Source organism: Maniola hyperantus, chromosome 7 (genome assembly GCF_902806685.2).
Source record: "Maniola hyperantus chromosome 7, iAphHyp1.2, whole genome shotgun sequence".
NCBI classification, from domain to species: Eukaryota; Metazoa; Arthropoda; class Insecta; order Lepidoptera; family Nymphalidae; genus Maniola; species Maniola hyperantus.
The window spans coordinates 2,788,624-2,813,142 of NC_048542.1; the positions used below are offsets into that span (position 1 = coordinate 2,788,624).

The 24,519-nt window shown below is 37.4% G+C and overlaps 2 protein-coding genes across 2 annotated transcripts in view; one reads left to right on the forward strand and one right to left on the reverse strand.

Annotated features, from left to right (window-relative positions):
• The window catches only part of LOC138402586 (uncharacterized), a 217,198-nt gene that overhangs the window by 177,109 nt on the left and 15,570 nt on the right, over positions 1 to 24,519 (reverse strand). The window lies entirely within an intron of this gene.
• The window catches only part of LOC117983944 (uncharacterized), a 74,860-nt gene that overhangs the window by 27,633 nt on the left and 22,708 nt on the right, over positions 1 to 24,519 (forward strand). The window contains exon 5 of the mRNA XM_069499825.1: positions 16,782 to 16,931. Within this exon, the coding sequence (XP_069355926.1) occupies positions 16,782 to 16,931 (150 nt within the window). The remainder of the gene's footprint in view (positions 1 to 16,781; positions 16,932 to 24,519) is intronic.

Below are 24,519 nucleotides of genomic sequence, written 5' to 3' on the forward strand. Positions count from 1 at the left end.
CAATTTTCATCGTTACAACGCCATCTATCTGATACCTTGGAAGTTAATACGCGACACATTTTTAAGACACGTGCGTAGGATACATTTTATGTATTGATTAACCTCTTAAAAGTTTAGAGTCCATCCGCTAGATGTCGCTAGTATAATGAAGGCGTTCTTGACAATGAGTTTTAATAGGTATTTGAATTTTTGAAATGTATTTAAAATTATTTAGAATGAGTTTTAACTTTTAAGATTGACGAGGTAACATACAAAAGCTACATAAAGCATTCGGACTTTTATTTATTTATTTTTCAATGACCAGTTAGCCCTTGATTGAAACCTTACAGTACGCGGCCGAAAGTGATGAACATCGGCCTTTAGAATGACATTTCATCTTTGTAGAGCGTTGTCTCTGTCACTCACACCCATATGACGCTTTCTCGGTTTCAACGACCGAGACAAAGCTCTACAAATCTGCTGTCTCCTTGATGGAAGCGGGTCATTTTTTAATCACGCTTGATTTCGGTGAAAATCATCGTGCCTTTTTCATACAATGTTAGGTGAAAAGCAAATAGGTTACCCACGTGCGCCGGCAATTTCTATCGAGCGTACTGCGCCTACGCGCTCCGTCTTCGGCTTTTCGCTACCAATTGATCTCAGCTCAGCTACTCTCCCTGATACGGTGAGGGGTGGTGGGGTTGATTCCTGGGCAGGGGCAATTTGGGAATTTATAATTTCCGAATTGTCTCTGGTCTATTCAAAATTCAAATGATTTATTCAAAATAAATTACTCATTTTGATAGTCAGATGTTGGGATTTGTGAGATATAGTGGTGATAATTATTACGCAAACTTAAAACTAAAGCTACAAGGGTTCCAAACGCGCCCAGGTCTGAGAAGAGCCCACAACAAACTCAGCCGGGTATTCTTTTTATTATCACCACTTTACAAAATCACTTAAACTTATTAGAACTATCACGAAGCCGTTAAGCAACTCTTTCCCAAGCTTGCTTATCATTTAAATAATCCTGGCCTAATATTCTAGTGGGAGGCTAGTTACCACCCTACCGGTAAAGCCGTGCCGCCATGCAGAGGCGTCTCTAGCCCTTGTGGCGCCCGTGTGCAACCAGTACCCTGGCGCCCTCTAGTCTAGTAGGAGCAGGGTCCAAATGGAATACTAACAGTTATATTTTCAAACGGAAATTCGGATGCAAATTGTGCAATTTTAAATGATGATTTTAAGTGATGACGGCGTCGGCCATAACACGAGCGCAGGGTCTTTGAGAGCGCCGGCATCGACGCATCTTTGGAGATGTCGCATTAGAGGGCGCTCGGCGCCCCCTTAGACCCGGCGCCCGTGTGCGCCGCACACCCTGCACCATAGGTAAAGACGCCTCTGCCGCCATGCGATTTAGCGTTCCGGTACGATGCCGCGTAGAAACTGACGAGCCAGGACCTCCCAGTTGTTAAACCACAGGGCGTACCACTGCGCCAGGGAGGTCGTCAAAATACAAAGAGTAGGTACAGTACGCGGCAGAAAGTAATGTACATCAACCTTTAGAAGGAGATAGCGGATTTGTAGAGAACTGTCGCTCTCGTTGAAACGTACAAAACGTCATATAGGTAAGTGACAGAGACAACGCTCTACAAAACAGAAATGTCATTCTAAAGGCCAATGTACATTACTTTCTGCTGCGTACTGTATACCTACCTACACAGTGGTCGAGCGAGATGAGATATGCTTCCGAGAAATTGAATATTGTACATGAATCCGCGATTATTTCATATGACGGAACAAATAAAACAACCTCGCATTCCGACGGACCCGGTTTTATTAAACTTTTTTTAACTGGCTTTACGGCTCTGGGTTCTAGCTCTTTTGAACCTTTTGTACTAGCTGATGCCCGCGACTTCGTCCGCGTCGTTTAAGTTTTTAAAACTCGTACGAACTCTTTGATTTTTCGGGATAAAAAGTAGCCTATGTCACTCTCCGTCTTAAACTATACCCATGCAAACAATCACGTCGATCCGTTGCTCCGTTGCATCGTGATTGAAGGACAAACCAACAAACCCACAAACAAACACACTTTCCATTAATAATATGGGTAGTGAGGTCTTGCATCTCGGAAATTGTATGAAAGGATACCTAAAGAGGTAGATACCTACCTTTCATCAGAATCGGCTACAACGGATGGGCCATGACAAGGTAACAGACAGACATGTTCGGATTTATACTTGATATTAGTATGAATAGTATGTTTCAAAATAAACAATAAGCAAAACGTCTGGGGTTCAATGGCTGGATTTTTAAGTTTATGTTTTTGTTAGTATAGCTCAGTAAGATTTTGTTCTTTTTATAAGATTCGGTTTCAGCTCTAACTGAGCTCTAAGCTCTCTTGAATTCTGCTACCAACGCAACATTATAGACTAGTGAATGGGTCATTGATTAAAAAAAACCGGCCAAGTGCGAGTCAGGCTCGCGCAATGAGGGTTCCGTACTACAGTCGTATTTTTTACATTTTGCACGATAATGTGCAAAATGTCGAAAAAATACGACTGTAGCGCGAGCCTGACTCGCACTTGGCCGGTTTTTTTTAATCAAAAAAAATGATGCACAAAAATAAATAAAAATCTGTTTTAGAATGTACAGGTGATGACCTTTCATATGATACCCCACTTGATATAGTTATCTCACTTCGAAAATTGAAAATACTAATTTTTATTTCATGACTACAATTTAATTTTTTTCTGTGTTGTAACCACAAATTCACGGTTTTCGGATTTATTCTTTTACTTGTGCTATAAGACCTACCTACCTACCAAATTTCATGATTCTAGGTCAACGGGAAGTACCCTATAGGTTTTCTTGACATACACGACGGACTGACGGACAGACAGACTTCAAAGTAATCCTATAAGGGTTCCTTTTTTCCTTTTGAGGTACGGAACTCTAAAAAATTATACTCTGAAAAATCAAGATAAGTAATTTGTCAACAATGCTTTGCTAATCATGATAATTATAATTTGTAAATGTACTGCGCAGTATTATATTATATCGAATAAATAAATCTAATTCTAATAATAAAGAGTAATGCGCAGTGAACAATCGAAAGACAATAGTGCGCAGACGTCAAACATAATTATGCTGTCCTTTGGCCTTAATACGACTAGAATTATTATCAAACCCACTTATGAGTATAAGTCCTGAAAATTGCTAATGCACGTGGCTGCCATTTCAACCCCTACGGGCTTACGGGGGTGAAAAAGAGGGTTGAAATTTGTGTAGTACACGCGGACGAAGTCGCGAGCATAAGCTAGTTATTATCAAATGAGCTCGGTGGCTATTATTCAGTGTTGGACACCAAGGCTGAGATCTATAGAGCGCACTTTGAATTTGCTCAGACTTAAGACACTGTTAAAAGGAGACAGCGTTATACCACCGGCATAAATTTGTCTCGTTTCAACTGAAACTTAAGTCTTACGTTTTAGTCCCCCCCCCACCCCCCGCGCTGGAACCATGTCTCATTAACATCGAAATGACGTAAGCCGAAATAAAAATATAGATACCATCAGCTCGAAACTTCAGTCTAGTGCTGACATTACTAAAATGGCGGCAACGCGCATTAGCAATTTGCGAGGCAATTTATATAACAATAACGCTAGCGTTCTGGTTACACCCTGTATGTGCGAACCCAGCTTTAAGATTATAAAGTTATCCTTCTGTATTTATTTATAATCTCTATTTTGGGTCAACTATATGCTGAGCTAGATCGGCATGTCGTAGATTAATTGCTTACTATAAAATCAGTTACATATAAAGATGGGCGTTATTGGCTATTTCTGGCAACGGTTAATCAACAGTTATTTAGTTGCAATACCAATATTGATAACCGTTGCCGAATATCGGTATTAGAGTTGTGTTTCAACTAATTTAATATGCGCAACGCGCAGCGGTTTCCGTAGTAGTAACTAAGCTAGCTGCCGTATCAATACCGTCTGTATAGCTAGCGCGCGCATATTCACTAAAATAAAACCAATTTTACTTTCATGAATATCGTGAAGTAATCACAACCTTAAGTTCATAGCAGCAAAGTTTAATTATAATGATCATTGACATAGGTCAAACTATAGTGGACGCCTGCACGAATAGTTTGACACAATCCAGTTAACCAAAAACATTTCACGAAGATTGATAAACCAAAGAGGACCTTATCTCTATTAATCTAAGGCTAACTGTATTAAAATTGATAGATCAAAGTGTAATGGACAAGTACTTGTACAGTTAAGCCTTAGCTTAATAGAGATAAGGTCGGCTTTGGTTTATCAAGTTCTTAGTTACTAAGCCGGTAGCCAATAACCGCTCCTTCTCAGCTTTCAGTGAAAAAAAGAAAGAGAAGGCATAATTATTGCGTTTCTAGTTACCAAAAAACCAAACAATGCATTGTCAGTTGCCAGTTGGCAGCGTTGCGTTGTCAGGTGGTTCGTCATAGATGTTAGCTGATAACCGTTGTTAGCTACGACAATAACGCTATGGTACGCTATAGGCACGGCAGCGGTTTTCAGTTAAGTTAAGCTATAGCGGACACATGTCTAGTTACATAACATTGCTTATAATATGTCCCTATATGTTTAAGGTAAAAACTACTACATTTAGACTACAGTTTAGTAGCTTATGTATATGTTGGTACTGATTCTGATGGCTATTAAATTTTAGAGTATTCACATATTTTTATATGGTAAATACGTAATATTATAAATGAGAAAGTGTGTCTGTCTGCCTTTCTGTCTGTCTGTCTGTCTGTCCGCGTGGAATTAGGTTTTTAAAAATCCCGTGGGAACTCTTTGATTTACCGGGATAAAAAGTAGCCTATGTCACTCTCCAGGTCTTTATCTATAACCGTTGCACCGTTGCAACGTGATTGAAGGAGAAACCAATAAACCAACAAACAAACACACTTTTTAACATTTATAATAAGGGTACTGATCATGATTGTGATATTATATATATATATATATATATATATATATATAATATCACAATATAGTACATATATATATATATATATATATATATATATATGTACTATATTTGACAAGACCGAATCCAAATATAGCAATAAAAAATATATATCACGTATATTTTTTATGTGATAAGTATTGTATGTTTATATTCTCTGCTCAGTGATTGTATGGGTATAAAACCCTTTTTTTGCTTAAAGTTTATTTTCATACATTTTTGACGGCCCCAAAAATAAAAAAGTTTCAAAACAGCAAAATCATCAAAATAAGAAAAATCATTCTAATTATAATATTTTGTGAGGTAGTTTTTCCCGTTTAAATTTTCCATTGAGTTTTGCAGCAAATCGAATATTAAAAATCTGTAAACATTGATTCCGGCTATATATTCAGAGCACGTTTTCATAAACGTACGCCCCACTTTTTCGTTTTAAATCCTACAAGTATTATCGTAGCCAACTATAATTATTTAATATCTTTAGTCCGTTTTAAAAACGTGATATTTGAAAAAAAATACAAAACATTTATTTCTATTATCTTTTATATATATTCAAGTAAAAGAAAAATCCGAAAACCGTGAATTTGTGTTTGTGTCACAAAAAGAAATTAAAATGTGTTCTCGAAAATATTAGTTTACTAAATCACATAAATCATGATGATGATATCTTGTACGATGGTACGGAACCCTTCGTGTGCAAGTCCGACTCGCAATTGACCAGTTTTTAATCATAATATTACGACGTGACAATAATATTTAATCCCATTGTTATAAACTCTCACTGTGCACCTCACTAGGGGGCGCTACACATGAATACGGTATTTGACAACTAGTCGCGAGCATAAGCTAGTATATATAGAAGGAAAAGCTGACTGACTGATTTATCAACGTACAGCTCAAACTACTGGACGGATCGGGCTGAAATTTGGCATACAGATAGCTATTATACCGTAGACGTCCACTAAGAAAGGATTTTTGAAAATTCAACACCTAAAGGGGGTAAAATCTTCTTCCTCACCTTATCCCACGTTACGTGGGGTTGGCACCTAAGGGGGTAAAATACGGGTTTGAAATTGGTGTTATCCACGCGGACGAAGTCGCGGGCATAAGCTAAGTCAGTAGGGTCAGTACCCTTATTATAAATGCGAAGTGTGTTTGTTTGTTAATTTGTCCTTCAATCACGTCGCAGCGAATCGACGTGATTTTTTGCATAAAAGGTCTGGAGGGGTACTGGACATAGGCTACTTTTTATCCCGGAAAATCAGAGTTCCCACGAGAATTTTAAAAATCTAAATCCGCGTGAACAAAGTCGCGGGCATCAGCTAGTCTCTATATATATAAAAATGAATCGCTGAATGTGTTGCTGATCGCAAATCTCGAGAACAGCTGAACCGATTTCGCTAATTCTTTTTTCATAATATTCCCTGAAGTACGAGAATGGCTGTTACGGAGAGAAAATATTAAAAAAAATCCTGAAAAAGAATCGACTGTTAGGCGTACCATAGTTCGCCGGGGCAGCTAGTTACTTACACATATAATTATATATTAAAAAAAAAAAAGAATATTAGCCATGTTAAATGACTAATATTCCCCTTTTCTCTCCAACTAAGCGACAGGCTTGTGCTAGGAGTAGGTACGACAATAGTGCAACGGGCGGGGTTTGAACCGTCGATCTTTCGGTTTTCAGTCCACTCCTTTACCCGTTGAGCTATTGAGGCTCTAACTCAAACACTCGGAACAACCCTGTCGTATACAGTTCGCCGTATGGGCAGTTCACACGCTCGCCAAATCATAACCATAGTTCGCGTCGAAACGCGTCCCGCGCGAACGTGTATCGCCAAAATTATATAATTTGAATATCAAATTAAAACGAATTTCGCGATCGATTTTTTTTAAATACTAGCTGCCCTGGCAAACTTCGTTCCGCCTAACAGTCGATTCAATTTTTTTTTAAGAAAGAAAAAAGAATTAGCGGAATCGGTTCAGCTGTTCTCGAGATTTGCGATGAGCAACACATTTAGTGATTCATTTTTATATTATAGAAATAAAGAAATAACGATGGAAAAAATATTTGATGAGCCGTGTTATAAAATTGACTTTTTGGGTTAAGTTTGTGCGTGAATTTTTGTGCGTATTTCTTTAGATCGATATGATAATATAGATTTTTCGATCCGAATGATATGGAATTCTAGACTGGCTTTTTAAAGGTAAATTATATTAGAATAAGATATTTTATTATTTTTATTAGGTTTTATTATAAGGCTTTATTTAATGACTCGTGTCTGAAATTGATCTTTGTGTTGATTTTTTTTTGTGCGTGTATATCCGTGCGTATTTTTTAGATCTATATAATAATTTTTAAGAACCTTATATGGAATTTTAGACAGGCTTTTTAAAGGACCCCCGCTTAAAAAACTCTGGATAAAATGACGAGGCCTACATACATTAATCTATCGAATTTCGGCATATTGCGCTTTTGGTCTTTAAGTCCTGACGAGACCAAAGGGCCAAGGGCATGCTAGCACCATTTCCGTCATATTTGAAACGTATTTGGCCTTATAGACACTTTAAACGAGTTCGTTATGTAGGTAGCAAAACAAAAACAATTTTATTTATAATAAAAAACCGGTCAAGTGTGAGTCGATCTCGCACACAAAGGGTTTCGTGCCATCGTACAAGAAATAACACTTTTTTTTTTTGTGATGTAACTACTAATTCACAGTTTTCGGATTTGTTTAGTTGTGCTATAAGACATTACTATCTGCCAAATTTCATGAATTTAGGTCAACGTACCTACCCTGTAGGTTTTGATTTCCTCGAATTGACAGACACGAGTGACAGACAGACAGACAACGAAGTGATCTTATAAGGGTTCCTTTTGAGGCACGGAACCCTAAAAATTCTTTAGTCAGTACCGGCACTGCATTACGCGATCTGTGACGGATCGGTGTTGGATATAAAAGCCGTTATGTGCAAAAAATATTTTTTGAGTTATCAGCGAAAACGTAGTTTCAAAAACGAAATGTTTGGTTTTTAGTTACTTTTTAATTTGTTCCTACGAAACATTATTTTTTAGAAACGTTCGTTTTTGAAAATTTGCACGTTTTTTGGCGAAAACTCAAAAACATTTTTGCACTTAACGATTTTCTATTAATAATACTAGGTACAGGCGCTGTGATTTTTTTTAAGTTTGTGGCTAAACGCTTATAAACGTTAATTAAAAATTTCAGGAATTTATTACCTACGTTTGTTTTTGATTGATTCTCGTAAAACTGTTTAATTGAATTTCTTATCAGATGGTTGTCCGTCAGTACCTAGTTGCTAGTTAAATGCTTGTTTTCCAGTTTCAAACAACAACAATTATTGCGTAAATTCGCCCAGAAATCACAGAACAATCGCTGTAAATCGGTATAAACCAAAAAAAAAATTAAGTTTTCAATTCAGATTTTTTTAAAGTCGATAATTATCTGGAAAAATACTGAGACCTGATGAGAAGGTATGTACTCACCCATTTTTTATTGTTAGATGCATTTAGGTAGTGTACCTAAAATGATTGTTCGAACTCAATTCATTAAATTAAGCATTAAAGGATCTTTGAAAACCTTAAAGGTGTATGCCCGAGTAACGATGCAAGATGAGACAATTAGGAAAAGATCTGCCGAACCTCATGTAAAGCCCGCTGTTCACTCGTCCGCCATTAGTGGCATGAAAGTCCGTAAACCAACGACCTCTATAAACTAAGCACTATATATGAGACATTCCCAGGGTTGAGCCAAGAACCGAGATGGGTCAGGGTTAAGGAGTTGGGGCTTGGAGTTAAATCATGAAGTCCTTGCTTGGTACCTACAACATTAATTCACCATCAACAGTTCTTAAACATCAGTGCTAAACATGCAGAAAAAAGCAGCCACCAGGCAAGCAATACACACCACCACCACGCAGCACCACACAAATCCCAGAACACACTCGACGCACGTTTCGCCCCGACACCTGTTTAGCAGTGGGAGGGTGGGCGGTGCATTTCGCATGCTGCATGTTGCACCATACAGATTCGAATTGTTTAAGCGGATTGCTGCAAATTAAGCTTTTGGTTCATTGTATATCATGGACTTCCGCAAAGTAACGCCTGCTTCTACCTATACAACATTTAGTCAAGGTCCGATTTTTGGCGCTTGCATAGTATAATTTTTTTTAAACAAGCATGGTCCGATTTTTAGGGTTTGCTCCCAATGTCCGATCAGCTAAAATCTGCAGGCAATTTAATGTAAATCTGCCCGATTTGACAGATTGTTCAAGGTGCCGCCGCCCGGCCGGTCCAAATAGAGACATACCTTTTGACATAATGATTAAGGCCAACTTATGTTAATGTTTAAGGTTATGTAGTTTTATAATCTAGTTTCGCATTGTTTTTGTTAAATGATGCTAAATGGGTGTCTATGTTTAATAACATACCTAAGTTTGTCGAAAGGTTAACCGGATAACCGTTTATTACCTTGTATGAGGCTCCCACGCTGAGTGATAATATTTGGACACTTTTTTAAAGGACTTTCATAAAGGAGGTTCTCAATTCGGTCGTTTTTTTTTTAATGTATGTACATCGATTTTTTCGAGGTTTCTGGATCCAACTCCTTAATCCTGATGTTGCAGGGTTACTGCCCGCCTAACTTGTATTAGTATTATAGGTACTGTTGAAACTTAGTAAATAGATGTATTCTGTGAACCGCATTAAGATTTTCAAACAAAAATAGAAAAAAACAATAAATTTTGGGGGTTCTCCCCATACTTAGAACTGAAACTCAAATTTTTTTTTCATCAAATCCATACGTGTGGGGTATCTATGGATCGGTCTTCAAAAATGATACCTATTGAAGTTTCTTATATCATTTTTTCTAAACTGAATAGTTTGCGCGAGAGGCACTTCCAAAGTGGTAAAATGTGTCTGAGCCCCCCTCACTTACAAAGATATTTATATTAATTTTAAGAATACATTTGGGTGTATTTAAATATGACGTCATATTCCCTTTAAATATATTATTCAAAAAAAATCCGTCAGCGCACGCGGATGGAAGATATAATTTGTTATTTGCTACATGTTAAAGAGACGACCTTAATTTATATGCACGTTAATTTTAAAACATAGGTTAAGTAGGTAGTCAGATTAATTTAAAAGACACGGTGCATCGTAGGTCGTGGTTTCGGTTAAAGTAACTACGGCCCTGATAATAGTCTATTGTGAAGGTTAACTCAAAGTATTTATACTTACCTTTATTGGATTCATTTACATTTTTCGGAAGGCAAAGAATAGATACGTTCGAAATGTGGTGCTGGAGGCGGATGCTACGGATTTCGTGGACTGCCAAGCGCACAAACGTGTCTATCTTTTCGCAACTCGGAATCACTGCTCGACTCTCCCCCATAATATGTTACCAACGATTGCTCTCATATTTTGGCCACATCATACGGCGGGGGGACGACAGCTTAGAAAAGCTCATAGTGACGGGCAACACTGAGGGCAAAATACCTAGACGCCGCTCACCAACTAGGCGGTCCGACCAGCTAAAGGAGTCCAGCAGGTGTGGATTTTATCACATTGTGAAAATGACCACCGACAGAAGCCGATGGAAACAGATAATCTATTCGAGGGCAGTTTGCCAGGACCACGATCTTCAGCAATGAAGGAACGACCGGAGAGAGAGAGATCGGATTCATACGTTTAACTTTGTGATAGATCAGTGTGAAACCAAGAGATAGATGTCTAATGCATTAAATACACTAGGCTGGGGCGGGGCCAGGACTGTAACACAATACGGTATTCGACAACTAGTCAATTCAGTAACTTTTTATAAAACGTCAAAACGCGCACCTAGTATGCGATATTCAGCGGAACATTTCGCACCAAGTATGCGAAATGTTCCGCTACAGTGCTGCTGTGACATTGCTGCATAGCTCGGAATGTAATCTCATATTATAAGCTTATAGAGATTGTATGGGGACCAGTAGTGCCGCGACAGCACTGTTGCGGCAGCACTGCTGCGTGCAGCGTGGTTCGGAACCTTACGGACTAAAATGTTTGTATAATCATTGTACATAATAGTTGTTCAGTGGGCATATCATAATGGCAGATAACTGGCAAAGTTATAATTATATACCCTCTTTTTTAAATATACCCTTCAGGGGTTTATTATACCTATTAAGTAAAATATTTGTTTCGCACTGTCACATGCATTTACCAAGTCTGATATGATCTATGCAGTTACAAAACAATCGAAATAATTGATGTACAAACATAAGCGCTGTAATTCTATGACTATTATAAGCCATAAAAAATATATTTTCTTGAAATCGTATTCAGTTCTCCAGGATCAAACAAGCAAGTAAGTCGAAATCAAAATTTCATAGTGAAAAATTTATTTAAATAATATAAGCAGGAATAAAAAACTACTTATTATTATTAAACTTACTTTCAAATCATCAACTACCAAGTCGGAATGCTTCCTCCGAATATGCAAAGATATGGTAAAAATCTGTACAATAAATCCTTAATTTTAATTAATTATTAAATAAATAAAAATTTAGGTCACATAAACAATACACAAAAAAGAAAAATACGAAAGATATTAAAAACTACAAAATTTAAAACTAAACACCAATATGATCCTTGTTGGTCGAAATAAAAACATTTTTTTTTTTTTTTTTTATTTTTTTTTTTAAAAACTACGAGCTAGAAAATACAAACAAAAAAAAATTATTTCATGAGCGAGCCAAAGGGGCTTACTGCCTCCAAAGTTTTATTGTATAAAAAATATAACCAACTGTGCAAAAGCCTTATAAACCTTTTAAATTTTAACTCAGCCGTAGGCATGTAAAAGTAAACCCAAAACAGAACAAGGGCTCAGTTCTGTTTTGGATTCAGGATTTAAAGACAAGTATCTACCTATACTTGATATAGGTAGATACCTATATCTATTGATTTATTTGATCTACTTGTATTGCTCGTGATCAGGACCGAATATTAGTATGAGATTAAATTAATATTAATTGTTTTTGATGTTGAAATGCAAATATTGCACAAACTACATAATTTACTACCATAATAAATGTCTTTTTTCCAACGAATTTACATTTTAACAAGATCGTTTTATAAATGTTTTATCAAGAATATTGAATAGGTACCTACCTAAATCATACTCGGAATGTAGTTTTTACAATTTCCGTATATTTACACTCAAAATTAATAATAATAATCAATCCTATCTGTAATCTGTCGATAGGTTACTTAGCAACGTTGTTATTTGTCAAAAAATGTATGGTATTTTTTGACAATCAACAACTTCGCCAAGTAAAGGCGGAAAATGGGCGGAAACAAATTATAGGACGCGGCTGATGGACGCAGTTGACAGCCGTGACTAACGGCGGTTGCGCACTCATCCGATCCGAGTCCGTGAAAATACGTTCCTTTTTGTTTTGTATGGTAGCTTATGACATATGTCGTAGACATTTCTTATATCCGTATTTTTACGGATTCGGATCAGGTGGGTGCGTGATCGCTGAATCAATTCTGATCGGGAAACAAATTATCGGAAGTGGCTAACAGGCCCGATTTACAGGTACATAATATCTGGATAATACATAGTATACTGACCTGTGCAAACTATCGGACGTAAGTCGTAGACGTAACCTTGAGCGCTCGGACGTCCGAAAGATTGTTCGCAAGCCGCGTTCCAAACGACTGTGCAAGTATACTGACCTGTGCAAACCATCGGACGTAACCTCGAGCGCTCGGACGTCCGAGAAATTGTTCGCAAGCCGCGTTCCAAACGACTGTGTACACTGCATACTTATCACCCGCGACTTACGGATGCGTCCCATAGTTTCTTCACGCTCAACTTATTGATAGATTACAGATAAATTGATATAATTAATCATATAATGGGTAATTAATGTGTGTAATTAATCATATCCGTTCATTTAGTTAAATGTAGAGCACTTAATACGCAACATATTCGTGATTTGCCCAATTTGTAAAAATATTATTTAACAAACCGTATTGCTTATTAATTAATATCGTTTGATGATTAATTAATTACAGGTTTAATTAATTGTGCAAGATGTTTTGTTTTATGATAAAAGCAGGACAAGGTTTTTGTGCGTATAGCGATCAGCAAAATTTTTTAAAGCTTTGGAGATCAACACGTGAAATGTAAAATTCTCATGTCTAGTTTTAGAGGACGTGTGGCGTAATTTCGACTTGTGATAGCGCATGTCAGTCGATTGCGATTTTTTAAAATTTTAAATTTGTTATTAAATAAAAAATTAAGAGAATGTTTAAAAAGTGACACGGCGAACCTTGAAGGTACAATGTGTGTTATGATTTATCAATACTAATATTATAAAGACGTAAAGTTTGTAAGTTTGTTTCTAGGAAGTAATCTCTGGAACTACTGAACGGATTTTAAAAATTCCTTATCCAGTAGAAACCTACATTATTGATGCAAGGTATCTCTGCACCAAATTAAGAAAAAACATTTAAACGGTATTCTTTAAAAATCTCGTGGGATAACCACGATTTAGGATTCCATTCCTTACAGCATCAGGGTTGAGGAGTTGGGTCTTTGAGTTCAACGATAGTCTTTACTCGGTAGGTACCTACCTCCAATAGTAATTTATAACAGACAGCTTCTAAATCCCATCAGTTTTGATGGTCAGGATGGATTGAGGAGTTGGAATCCAAATTTTTTATGGGACAATGTGGCTAATTCCATTGTACATAATCTCTAACCTAAACTAAAATAACACGCCTAAATCTATTGCTATCCCTTTCATAATGCTGCTCGCGGAAAAGGATGGCATTAGATTTAGATCTGTTAATTTAGTTTAGTTTAGAGATTGTGTTCAAGAGAATCGGCCCCATTGTCGCAAAGTTTTTCTATCGATATAAAAAAAAAATGCAAATCGGTTCAGTAATAATAATCGTTAACCCTATGGTTCGGTTTCCACCTAAGTAGAGCAGAGAGAAGTCAACCACTTGTATGTACTTAATCCAATATGTATACATTGTATAGAGTGCCGTCCATGTAATGGAAATGTTTACTAATCTTGCTTTGAATTTAAATACTAAATTTTCAATTGTAATGAGCATTGAAGCATCCTATTACATTATTTATTGATTTAAAGGTACATTTTTTTTTTTTTTTTTTTTTTTTTTTGTCGTAAAGCACTGTCACCAGTACTTTACTACCATTACAATCTAGCCTATGAAAGAGGCTAATAAGCAATATTATATTAACCTAAACTTATAAACGTACTTATACCTAAGAATCTGTCCATTGACTTAGCTTAGTTTATAGTTAAGATACCTTATTGGAAGACACTTTGTTCTTGTGTTCTTTAAATTGCACTAGCACTATGCTTTCACTTTGTTCGTGTGATCTTTTATTTGCACTAGCACTACACTTTCACTATAACTACACTAGCTCAAAAGGCTTAGTCCTCTTAAGTCTACGTATTAGGTCTGTGTTGTCGAGGAGCTGGATAAAGGTACATAAGGATGCATAATTCACTTTTAAGGCATAAATGTATTTGCGCTGCGCTGCGCGATGCGGCAGCCAGCGCCTTGCTCCATACAAACTCATATAAACTTTATTTGTGTGATCACTCAAGTGCGATGGCATCTTTAGGGTCAAGGCCCGGTTTAGACCTAAGCGGAGCGGAGCGATGTGCTCCGTCGACCAATAAGGTTCTTAATAGTGTTAGCGACATTGCTTTGCCTACAGTTGAATTTAAAAAAATAATTACGAGGAGATTTAAAATGGCGGCCATAAGAGCCGGAGCTATTGATTTGAAGCAGGGAAAATTAGAATTTATAATTATGTCTTGAAGAAGTTAATAGTTTAGAACTAAGATTGAAGTTTATTAAGTATTGTCTAAATGGAATAAAGTCAGTTCCTATAAGTTGAGGATATTTTTATTAATAGATAATGTGAAAAATTGTAGATACACGTCATCTTTTAAAAATCTGATTGGTCGCCTGAACACATCTCCGCTTAGGTGGATACCAGGCCTAATTCGAATTATCGTCATCATCATTATATCAACCGAATAGACGTCCACTGCTGGATATATACTTAGGTCTTTTGTTGGGACTTCGGCACGACTTCGACTTCAAATTATTGGGTACTTAAATTCAGAGTATTCGATATTTACCTACCTGTCTTTTTTTGCTTTTTCTAGCTTGCCTGAAATCTCTTTTAGTTCGCTTTGTAGTGATAAGCTGCAGCCTATTGTGCAGTATTTTGCCTATCATGCTTATGCCCGCAACGCGTCGTAGAAAGCACCCGTTTACAACTTCAATCCCATTTCGCCTTAATTAGTGGCATTAAAAAGCTTAACCCTCGCGCGTGTTTAGGCTGAAAGATAGTCTCTTAATATATTACCATTTAAATCATGAGAATGATAAAATTCAACTAGTTATCACCTTGGCCCAAATAACAGCAAATGTAGGCAGATTTACATATCGTGAGTGTACAATTTATTTAATTATTATTTGTAGTAAGTTAAATTATTAGTATTAGTAAGTGCTAGAAGTAGCGAAGTAACGTAACTAGGTAGTAGGTTTTAGTTATTATTTTATTAATAACTAGACTTATCGTGGCCATCATTCTTTGGCTACAAAAAACTATTTTTTTTAATTCGTATGAAATATAATATTTACTTTGTGAGTTATTACAGTTTAAAAAATTTCTTTTGCTTTTCAAAAAAAAATTGCTGACGCTAAAAATATCATTTATTAAATATGTTTAAACTAACTGATGTCCGCGACTTCGTCAGTGTGGATTTACATTTTTCAAAATGCCACGGGAACTCTTTGATTTTCCGGGATAAAAAGTTGCCTATGTGTTAATCCAGGGTATAATCTATCTCCATTCCAAATTTCATCAAAATCCGTTCTGCTGTTTTTGCGTGATTGAGTAACAAACATCCAAATATCCAAACATCCACACATCCAAATACCCAAACATCCACACTTTCACATTGATAATATTATTAGGATTAGGATTAGGATTAAAAAATAATATGGTTACTCATCACAGCTTATCTAGGTATGTTAAAGAATTCAATTTATAAACATAACACGAACACATCATAATAAACTTAACCGTTCATAATTATGCGTAAACATTTTATATTGTGGTTCTAATTATTCATGAGCTCACTGTTATCAAAACAACTAATTATTTATATAATATCTATAATATGATTATAATAAGAAGTTCCTAAACGGCCTAAGAACGAAATGGCAGTTATCTGAAACGTATTGTATACCTTGTTCAGGAAGTCGAGCTAATATAGAGCGCTGTTTCTCGCACAATAATATTTATAAAAGTGAAAAGGACGTACCTACCATAATCGTGATTAGTCAGTGGGTATGACCATTCATTAAAAATATAAGGGTGCATTTATATTGCTCACTACAAATAGTACAATTATAGAAATGTTCAACTTACGGGGGTGACATAGTGACCTATGACTAAACCCCAAAAAAAAAGAGAAAAAAAATACAAATACACGTGTATCTGCTAGAAGGAAAATTAGTAAAAAATTTGCGTGAAAATTGTGACAATCACACTGGTATAGTGATTGGTACTAGTTTATGTTGGACATAATATGCACTTGGCCAATATTATGTTGGTTTAAGTATGTTGGCTTTTACGTTGGCCCAACGTCACACAAGGGTCTCAATAAAAATATTGCGTAGTATTTACCAAATGTTTGTCATTTGCCCTCAGGTATTCCACCTTCGAGACATACGCTGGGAGAGACAGAGGTTCCTCTCGAAGTCATTCCTGGCGTTTGTGACCTTCAACCTCATCAGCTACTCGCTGCTGGCGGCCGAGGTGCTCACGACCAACGTTGCAAGTACTTCGCCTAAACAGAAGGTAAGATTTCCTCATTCGTTTATCAGCATTAGGTCATTATGGCTTCGTCTTTTGCTTGGCCAGTTTTATAGCATAGGAATTAGGAAGCCTTGCTTGGCCCAGCAGATAGCATCAGAGCAGAGAGCATAGTTACCAGAGCAACTTCTTCTAGACCGGTTTCCGTAGCTAGACCATTCTGTCTGCTGTGCATTCCCTTCTCTTCCCTTCTCGTTGGGTTGATCATTCCAGCCATTCAAGATTATTTCAGCTGATCGATTGCGGAAAGACTGCTTCAATCATTATTATAATCTCAATTGTTGTGATCGGCTGAATTTATGGTATCCTTGCTGCAACAATGCATTGTAGCCAAAAGTGAGCGAGCGTCAACCAATCAGAGGCGATTGTGATCGTAACGTTGTAGCTGTCATTATACCGTAATCGAGCCCAGCATCTTCTACCAGGCCGGTTTCTAGACTTAGACTGTTCCGTCTACTATATACCCTTCTCCGCGCTGGATAGGTCAATCCAGCCTTCCAAGATCTTTCTATCATAATACTTACGTCCATGGGTTTTGTCAATATTTTAATTTTTACCTCCGTGATACCAGTAGGGAGAGACAGAGCCCAGAAATTCTTCTCCAATCTTTTCTTCATGTTCGTAAGTCACGAGCAACGTTGCCAACACATTTCCTCAACAGAAGGTATCCTTAGCCAAAGAAGATACTATTTTTCCTCGATCTTTCAGCACTTGGTCATCAGAACTTCATCTTCTCACTTACTTCGTTTCCGCACTTCAAATGGTTCCGCCTTTTCTTTGAGCCCTTTTCAAGTTGCGTTGGTCACTCCAGCCATCTAAGCAATCTAAAAACTTAGAAGGCCGCCCAAATCACATAATATAAGACAAAAGTAGGTTGCGGTGGGTAAAAACCAAGCGCAGGAAAGGTCCTACGAGTATCCTCTACGGAAATTTTCACGATCTCTGAAGATCTTGTTTCAAGCCTCAAAATGCCCACTGTTATAGTAAAACTAGCTTCTGCCCGCGGCTTCGCCCACGTGGCATACAGGAAACTAATGGCACTTTTTTATTCAGAAACAACAGAAACAAACATTATAACATCAGGACGCGCACCCTGCACCAGCACCGAATAACACATATAACCTGCCAACCCCCATTTCATCCCTTTTCTCATAGTCGTTTCTTAGCTGACACCTAACCTCAAGAAAAAACCTATTTTCCAAATTTCAAGTAATTAATATCAATAATAATAATTAAAACTGTCCCATACAAACTTTCATCCCCTATTTTACCACACTTATGGGCAAATTTTCCAAAAATCCTGAAACACGTATTTCTTCATTTGTGACAGAAAACCCAAATACCAATTTTCATGCAAATAACTTGAAAAATGACGGACTTTCATACAAACTTCCATCCCCCATTTAACCCACTTAGAGGTGGAATTTCGAAAAATCCGTTCTTAATGGATACCTACTCTTTACAAAGAATATACCCTCCAAATTTCATGTCTTTAGGACCAGCGGTTTAGGCTGTGCGTTGATATATATGTCAGTCAGTCAGTCAGTCAGTCAGTCGGGACTTTGAATTTTATATATATAGATTGTGGGAGATTTTTTTAAGCATTTAACTTCAAGAAACCAGTTAATCAAGGCTGGAATTTTTCAACGTTTTTGTTGTCCGGAAATCTGCCTAATTTAAAACTTTGTATACCTTTTAATTTTTTCTGTAATCTTTTGTTTTCGCTATGATTCATTTTTAGGGTTCCGTACCTCAAAAGGAAAAACGGAAACCTTATAGGTTCACTTTGTTGTCTGTCTATCAAGAAACCTAGGTAGGTAGGTCTTATAGCATACATACAGGAGACATAAGGGAGAAAATCTGAAAACTGAATTTGTGGTTACATTGCACAAAAAAAATTAAATTGTGGTCATGAACTAATGTGATTTCAATTTTCAAAGTAAGATAACTATATCAAGAGGGGTATCATATGAAAGGGCTTCACTTTTGCATTCTAAAATAGATTTTTATTTATTTTTATGCATTATAGTTTTTGAATTATCGTGCAAAATGTTAAAAAAATACGACTGTAGTACGGAACCCTCGGTGCGCGAGCCTGACTCGCACTTGACCGATTTTTAAAATCAAAATCAAGACCATCAATTGACGCCGATCTTTGAGGGCGCCATACAAAAAATTGCCAAGGGCCCGACATCGTGTTTGACTATAAAATGTAATTAAATTAATTAACATTTGTTCATCATTTTACGAGCTATAAGTTTTAAAAAAAATATTTCGTAACATTTCCGCCTGTAGGTAACTTTAACTGTTTATGATATTATTATGTTATTATGATAATTATGAGGCCGGATTGTCTTCTCTGCGTCATTCGTAGCTCTATGGGAACTCCTGGCAGAAGTGACAAATTACTTAATTTAGCTCAAATAGAATGTGTGTCACTCACTAGTCACTGCGCCTTGATATGACCATTTATTTAATCTGCTGATGCTCGCGACATTGTGAGCATGGACTTCTTTTAAAAATCACTTGGATACTCTTTGGTTCATCAATTTAGCCTTGCCAAGGTAACATACAGATAGACAAACAAAATCACTTTCTACCTCTGTTGTCGCACTTGTAGTTGCCGCCTTTTGAACGAAAGTCACGTGATCTTCGTGATCGTGAAAAATAGAAAAAAAAAAACAATAAATTTTGGGGGTTCCCGGTTCCCCATACTTAGAACTGAAATTCATTTTGTTTTTCATCAAACCCATACGTGTGGGGTATCTATGGATAGGTCTTCAAAAATGATAATGAGGTTTCTAATATCATTTTATCTAAACTGAATAGTTTGCGCGAGAGACACTTTTAAAGTGGCAAAATGTGTGCCCCCTGTAACTTCTAAAATAAGAGAATGACAAAACTAAAAAAATATATGACGTACATTACCATGCAAACTTCCACCGAAAATTGGTTTGAACGAGATCTAGTAAGTAGTTTTTGATTTATCGTGCAAAATGTTGAAAAAATACGATTGTACTACGGAACCCTCAGTGCGCGAGTCTGATTCGCACTTGGCCGGTTTTTCTTTTCTTTTTAATTTTGGTCTTTTCTTACTTGCAGTCTATATTATACAGAGCATCTACCCTAAATGCTTAAAACGTGCCTGATAGTTCTCCATAAAGTTCTCCGCCAATCTGCATTTGGCTAGTATGGTGGTCTATACCCTAAACCCTTCTCATTCTGTGGAGACACTTGAGATGGTGATGATGATGAAAGTTAAATATTGGCGTCAATGCATATAAAAATATAGGTATGACTAAAAAAGATCAAAAGTTTGCTAATCCAGATTCCAGACATCAAAGAAGTTAAGGTGTTCGAACCCGATAAGTGGCGATACATGATTTTACATGCATTGCTTGTTATCAGCTAAGATAGCCCTTCAAAGGCGACGCACCGATGCACCGCCAGGCGCCAAGGTCATATTCCATTGATTTGAAACAAAGAAATCAAGCAATTGCGCCTGCCAAGTGCCAACTGTACCTACACTCACTAGTTAGATATTTTTATGCATATTGAGTTTTTAGTGTTCCGTACCTCAAAACGGAACCCTTACACTATAAGGGTTCCGTTTTTCTTTTTTACAGACAACAAAGTGATCCTATAAGGCTTATGCCTTAACAAGGTAACATACAGAGAGGTAAGGTATATGCTTATGGCTTATGTCTGTCTGTCATTCTGTCAAGAAACCTACAGGGTACCTATACTTCCCGTAGAGCTAGAATCATGAAATTTGGCAGGTAGGTAGGCTTATAGCTGACATTAGGGGATTTTGTTGGGACATTTGTTTTGTGGTTACATTCCACAAAAAAAATTAAATTGTGGTCATAAAATCATAATTAGGATTTTCTATTTTCGAAGTAAGATAACTATATTATCAAGTGGGGTATCATATGAAAGGGCTTCATTAGTGCATTCTAAAACAGATTTTTATTTATTTTTATGCATCATAGTTTTTGAATTATCGTGCAAAATGTCGAAAAAAATACGACAAGTACGGAACCCTCGTTGCGCGAGCCTGATTCGCACTTGGCCGGTTTTTTTATTCCATCACAAGTTATAGATAGTTCAATCTACGAAGACGCGCCCCACTATTTTTCGTGCGGGGACACCACGGGTGCGGGGAGTGATCTCTACATGATTTATCTTCTTGTGCGTGTACCCACATCGCTGATCGGTGCGTCGACTATACGATAGAACTCACAGTCTCAGCACGTAGCATATAGCATAATAACCGATTGGGACAAAGAGTGGGGCGCGTCATCGTGGATAGAACTATCTATAACCCTTACCCCCGTTCCCACTTGCCGTTTGTCTTAATCGCTTGATGTTCCAGTGGTACATTTTAACACAAAATCGTGGTTTCCTACAAGTGTGACAAGCTTCATATAAAATGTTCTGTCACTGGAACATCCGATTTAAATCCGGGTCCGAAAAACGACAAGTGGGAACGGGGGTTAAGACTGCCATCTCACCGTAGTAAGTCTTGATGTAGTCTGGCTTCGCCACCTCCCCCCTTCGCTACACTCGGCCTCGTAGGTTCGCTTCATGATTTACGTCTCACCAACGTTGCTAGAATTCGAGTCGAAACACAATAACGTCAAAATGGACCTAACAGTAAAGTAAAATGGACCTAAATAGCCTTGAATTAAAGTCAGAAATTCAATGCCACTGATTTTAATTTCGCAACGTTTCCGCTTGGAGCGCTGACTGTAGATGTGTAGACAAACTTGAGCTTTAAAACAAGGCATCTAAGATCCAGTTCACTATAACTCGGAAGTGTTTTGACACTCGAATACTATCAACGTTGGTGAGACAAAATCTCGTACTAAGCATGCAGAACCTTATTTGCGAGCTTCTGCTTCGCGCCTTTAAAAAACAATAGGGGTAACAAAGACAAGGTTGTGTGTAGTCGGGGTGGCTAGATTTATTTTTGGGCAACTTAGTTAAGTAAAATCCGTGCAAAGTCAAAGTACGCGCTCTATAGATCTCAGCCTTACTTCTGACCAAGCCATAGAGCGTGCAAAAACAAATAACCTCTACAACTAGTCAAATAAAAGGTGTGATTTAACAGTTAAACTCAGCAAAGGCAAACGTTTGTTGTCAATAAAAAATATAGACTGGGCTTTGCGTATTCAAATTACATGTGTCAAGAATTAAAATCCCTATCGATGACTCCGTTTCGTAAACATAGCTAAGAACCAGCTATTTAAATAGGTGCATCCGTTTGAGAAAAACTGCCCGTTTTTTATGCGTGATGTGAATGTCTTCCCAAAAAAGGGGAGAAAGACTCGAGGGACAAGAAAAGAGATAAACTTGTTGGGAGTCAACCTGGCGCCCCTGGGAAACACGCTCAGAGCAAGTACCAGCGCCAGCGGGGTGATTTCGTATCTCGCGACAGGCTTGCGGCAGGCGTAAATCTCGTGATCATTGCTGTCAAACGTCCGGCTAGAGAGAGACAACAATAACCACAAAGCAAAATAAGAAGAAGAAGAAGAGAGACGGCAAATTAACTGTCGCGTTGCTGTCGCTACTGCAACGTTTTACGTAATCACCCCGCGGGAGGCACATCCGCGATTCGGCCCATATTACCGAGAGGTTGGTGGGGGCCATGGGAGGTGGAAGATTGTTGTCCCTTTCTTAGAGCCGGCCTTGATTAATCATAAGGTAAAAAACAGACAAACAAACAAACATGACTCATGATCGTGACTTACAAAACCCGATCATTCGTTGCTTGTAAAGTAAATATTTTCTTTCAAATTCTAGAATCTCAAATTAACATAATATTACATTAGGTCCTTACCATATGAAATTGGCATTTTGTAAGGAAGGAACATAAAGTCGATTTTTTTCAATATAACATATGTATTTATTTAATCAAAGTATGTACCATTGCTATCTATGCACTTTTGCCATCTCATCTCATAGGTAGTTCATTGATCCCTTTACTAAAAAAAACCATTCGGACGGGAATCAATCAAATCAAAATCTTTGAAGGTGCTTTGGAGTGCCCCATCGGAGTTGAATTTTTTCCCTTGCAAGAAGTTATCCAAATTTCGATTAAAATGGTAATCTGTTGGAGCAAGGTCTGGGGACTCCGGTGGATGTCAGACATTCCAATTAAAGCTCATCTAATTTGGTAGCTGTCAGTTGTGCAGTATGTGGTCTAGCGTTCTCCTGAAGCAGCAGTGGCCTAGAGGGATTGACCAGCCTCGGTTGTTTAGCAGCTAGCTTTTCCGTCATGGTTTGCAGTTGCTGACAATAGCCATCTGCCGTAATCGTCTGGCCAGATTTAAGAAAGCTGTAGTGAACGATACCGGCACTAGTCCACCAAACGCTCACAAGTAATTTTTTATGAGTAAATTTTCGCTTGGGGCAGGAATTGGCTGGTTCACCAGGGTTCAGCCATTGCGATGAGCGTTTCCGTTTATCGTAAAGGATCCACTTTTCGTTACAGGTAATGATTCGATTTAAAATCCCTTCATTATTGTGCCGGTTGAGTAATGTAATCCAGCAGTCGACGCGCGTTTGTCGGTTTGCTGCACTCAATTTATGAGGTACCCACATACCCACATTTCAAGCTTTTTCACCTTCCCAATTTGCTTCAAGTAGATTAAAACTGTTTTATCACTAACACCGCAGCCTGCAGTTAGTTTGGACGTATAATAAGCCTTCAATTCTTTATCATCAACTTTGGTCTCCGGCCGTCCACGGGGCTTGTTCTGCAGGTCGAAATTTCTAGAATGAAAAAGTTGGAACCAAAAACGCACTGTGTTTTCTTTTGCGACACCGCCGCCATACGCATCATTAATCCTTCAAGCCGTTTCTGCAGCACTGGTGTCACGATGGAACTCGTACTCGTAAATAACGCGTTATTTTAAGTTTTACATTATGGACGAAAAAACAAATGAATAAAGGGTTTCAAAACACAAAAGCATGAGTAAATAGCTGTATTTTGAAATTGGAATTCTTAATCAAAGAGGAGATATTTGAGATCAAAGTGGCCAGTACGACAAAACACCTATTTCATATGTAAGGACCTAATATTAGTTCACCATTATGCGGTTTGTAGGAAATAACACCTATATGTTACAAATGTATCTGCGAAACCCCATTCGAATCCGTTTCTCAAAATTTGAAGACAGAGACGCAAATGTTTACTCAGGATCTATTCGTTGTATGACAAAAACAAGCATGTTAGTTGTGTTATTAAAATTCATGACCAAACACTATGGTGTAGCACAAGGCATACTCAATGCGCCACCCGTATTCCTGACTTTCATTACACGATTGCCCAAAAAAAGTGTTTGTTTCCAAGGTTCATGTATGTGAGTTTCTTTATTTCACCATAACTTTTGAATGCCTTAAAACAAATCTGGATGTATTTTTTGTTTTTTTAATTTGGATCGCTAAACTGGCTACAATTCGTAAACTTAAATACCTAACTAACTATTATATTATTACATATATCGGAATTGAGCCTACTCGAAGCGACCACAGCATGCATAAAAAGAAACAGAAACTACAAAATAGA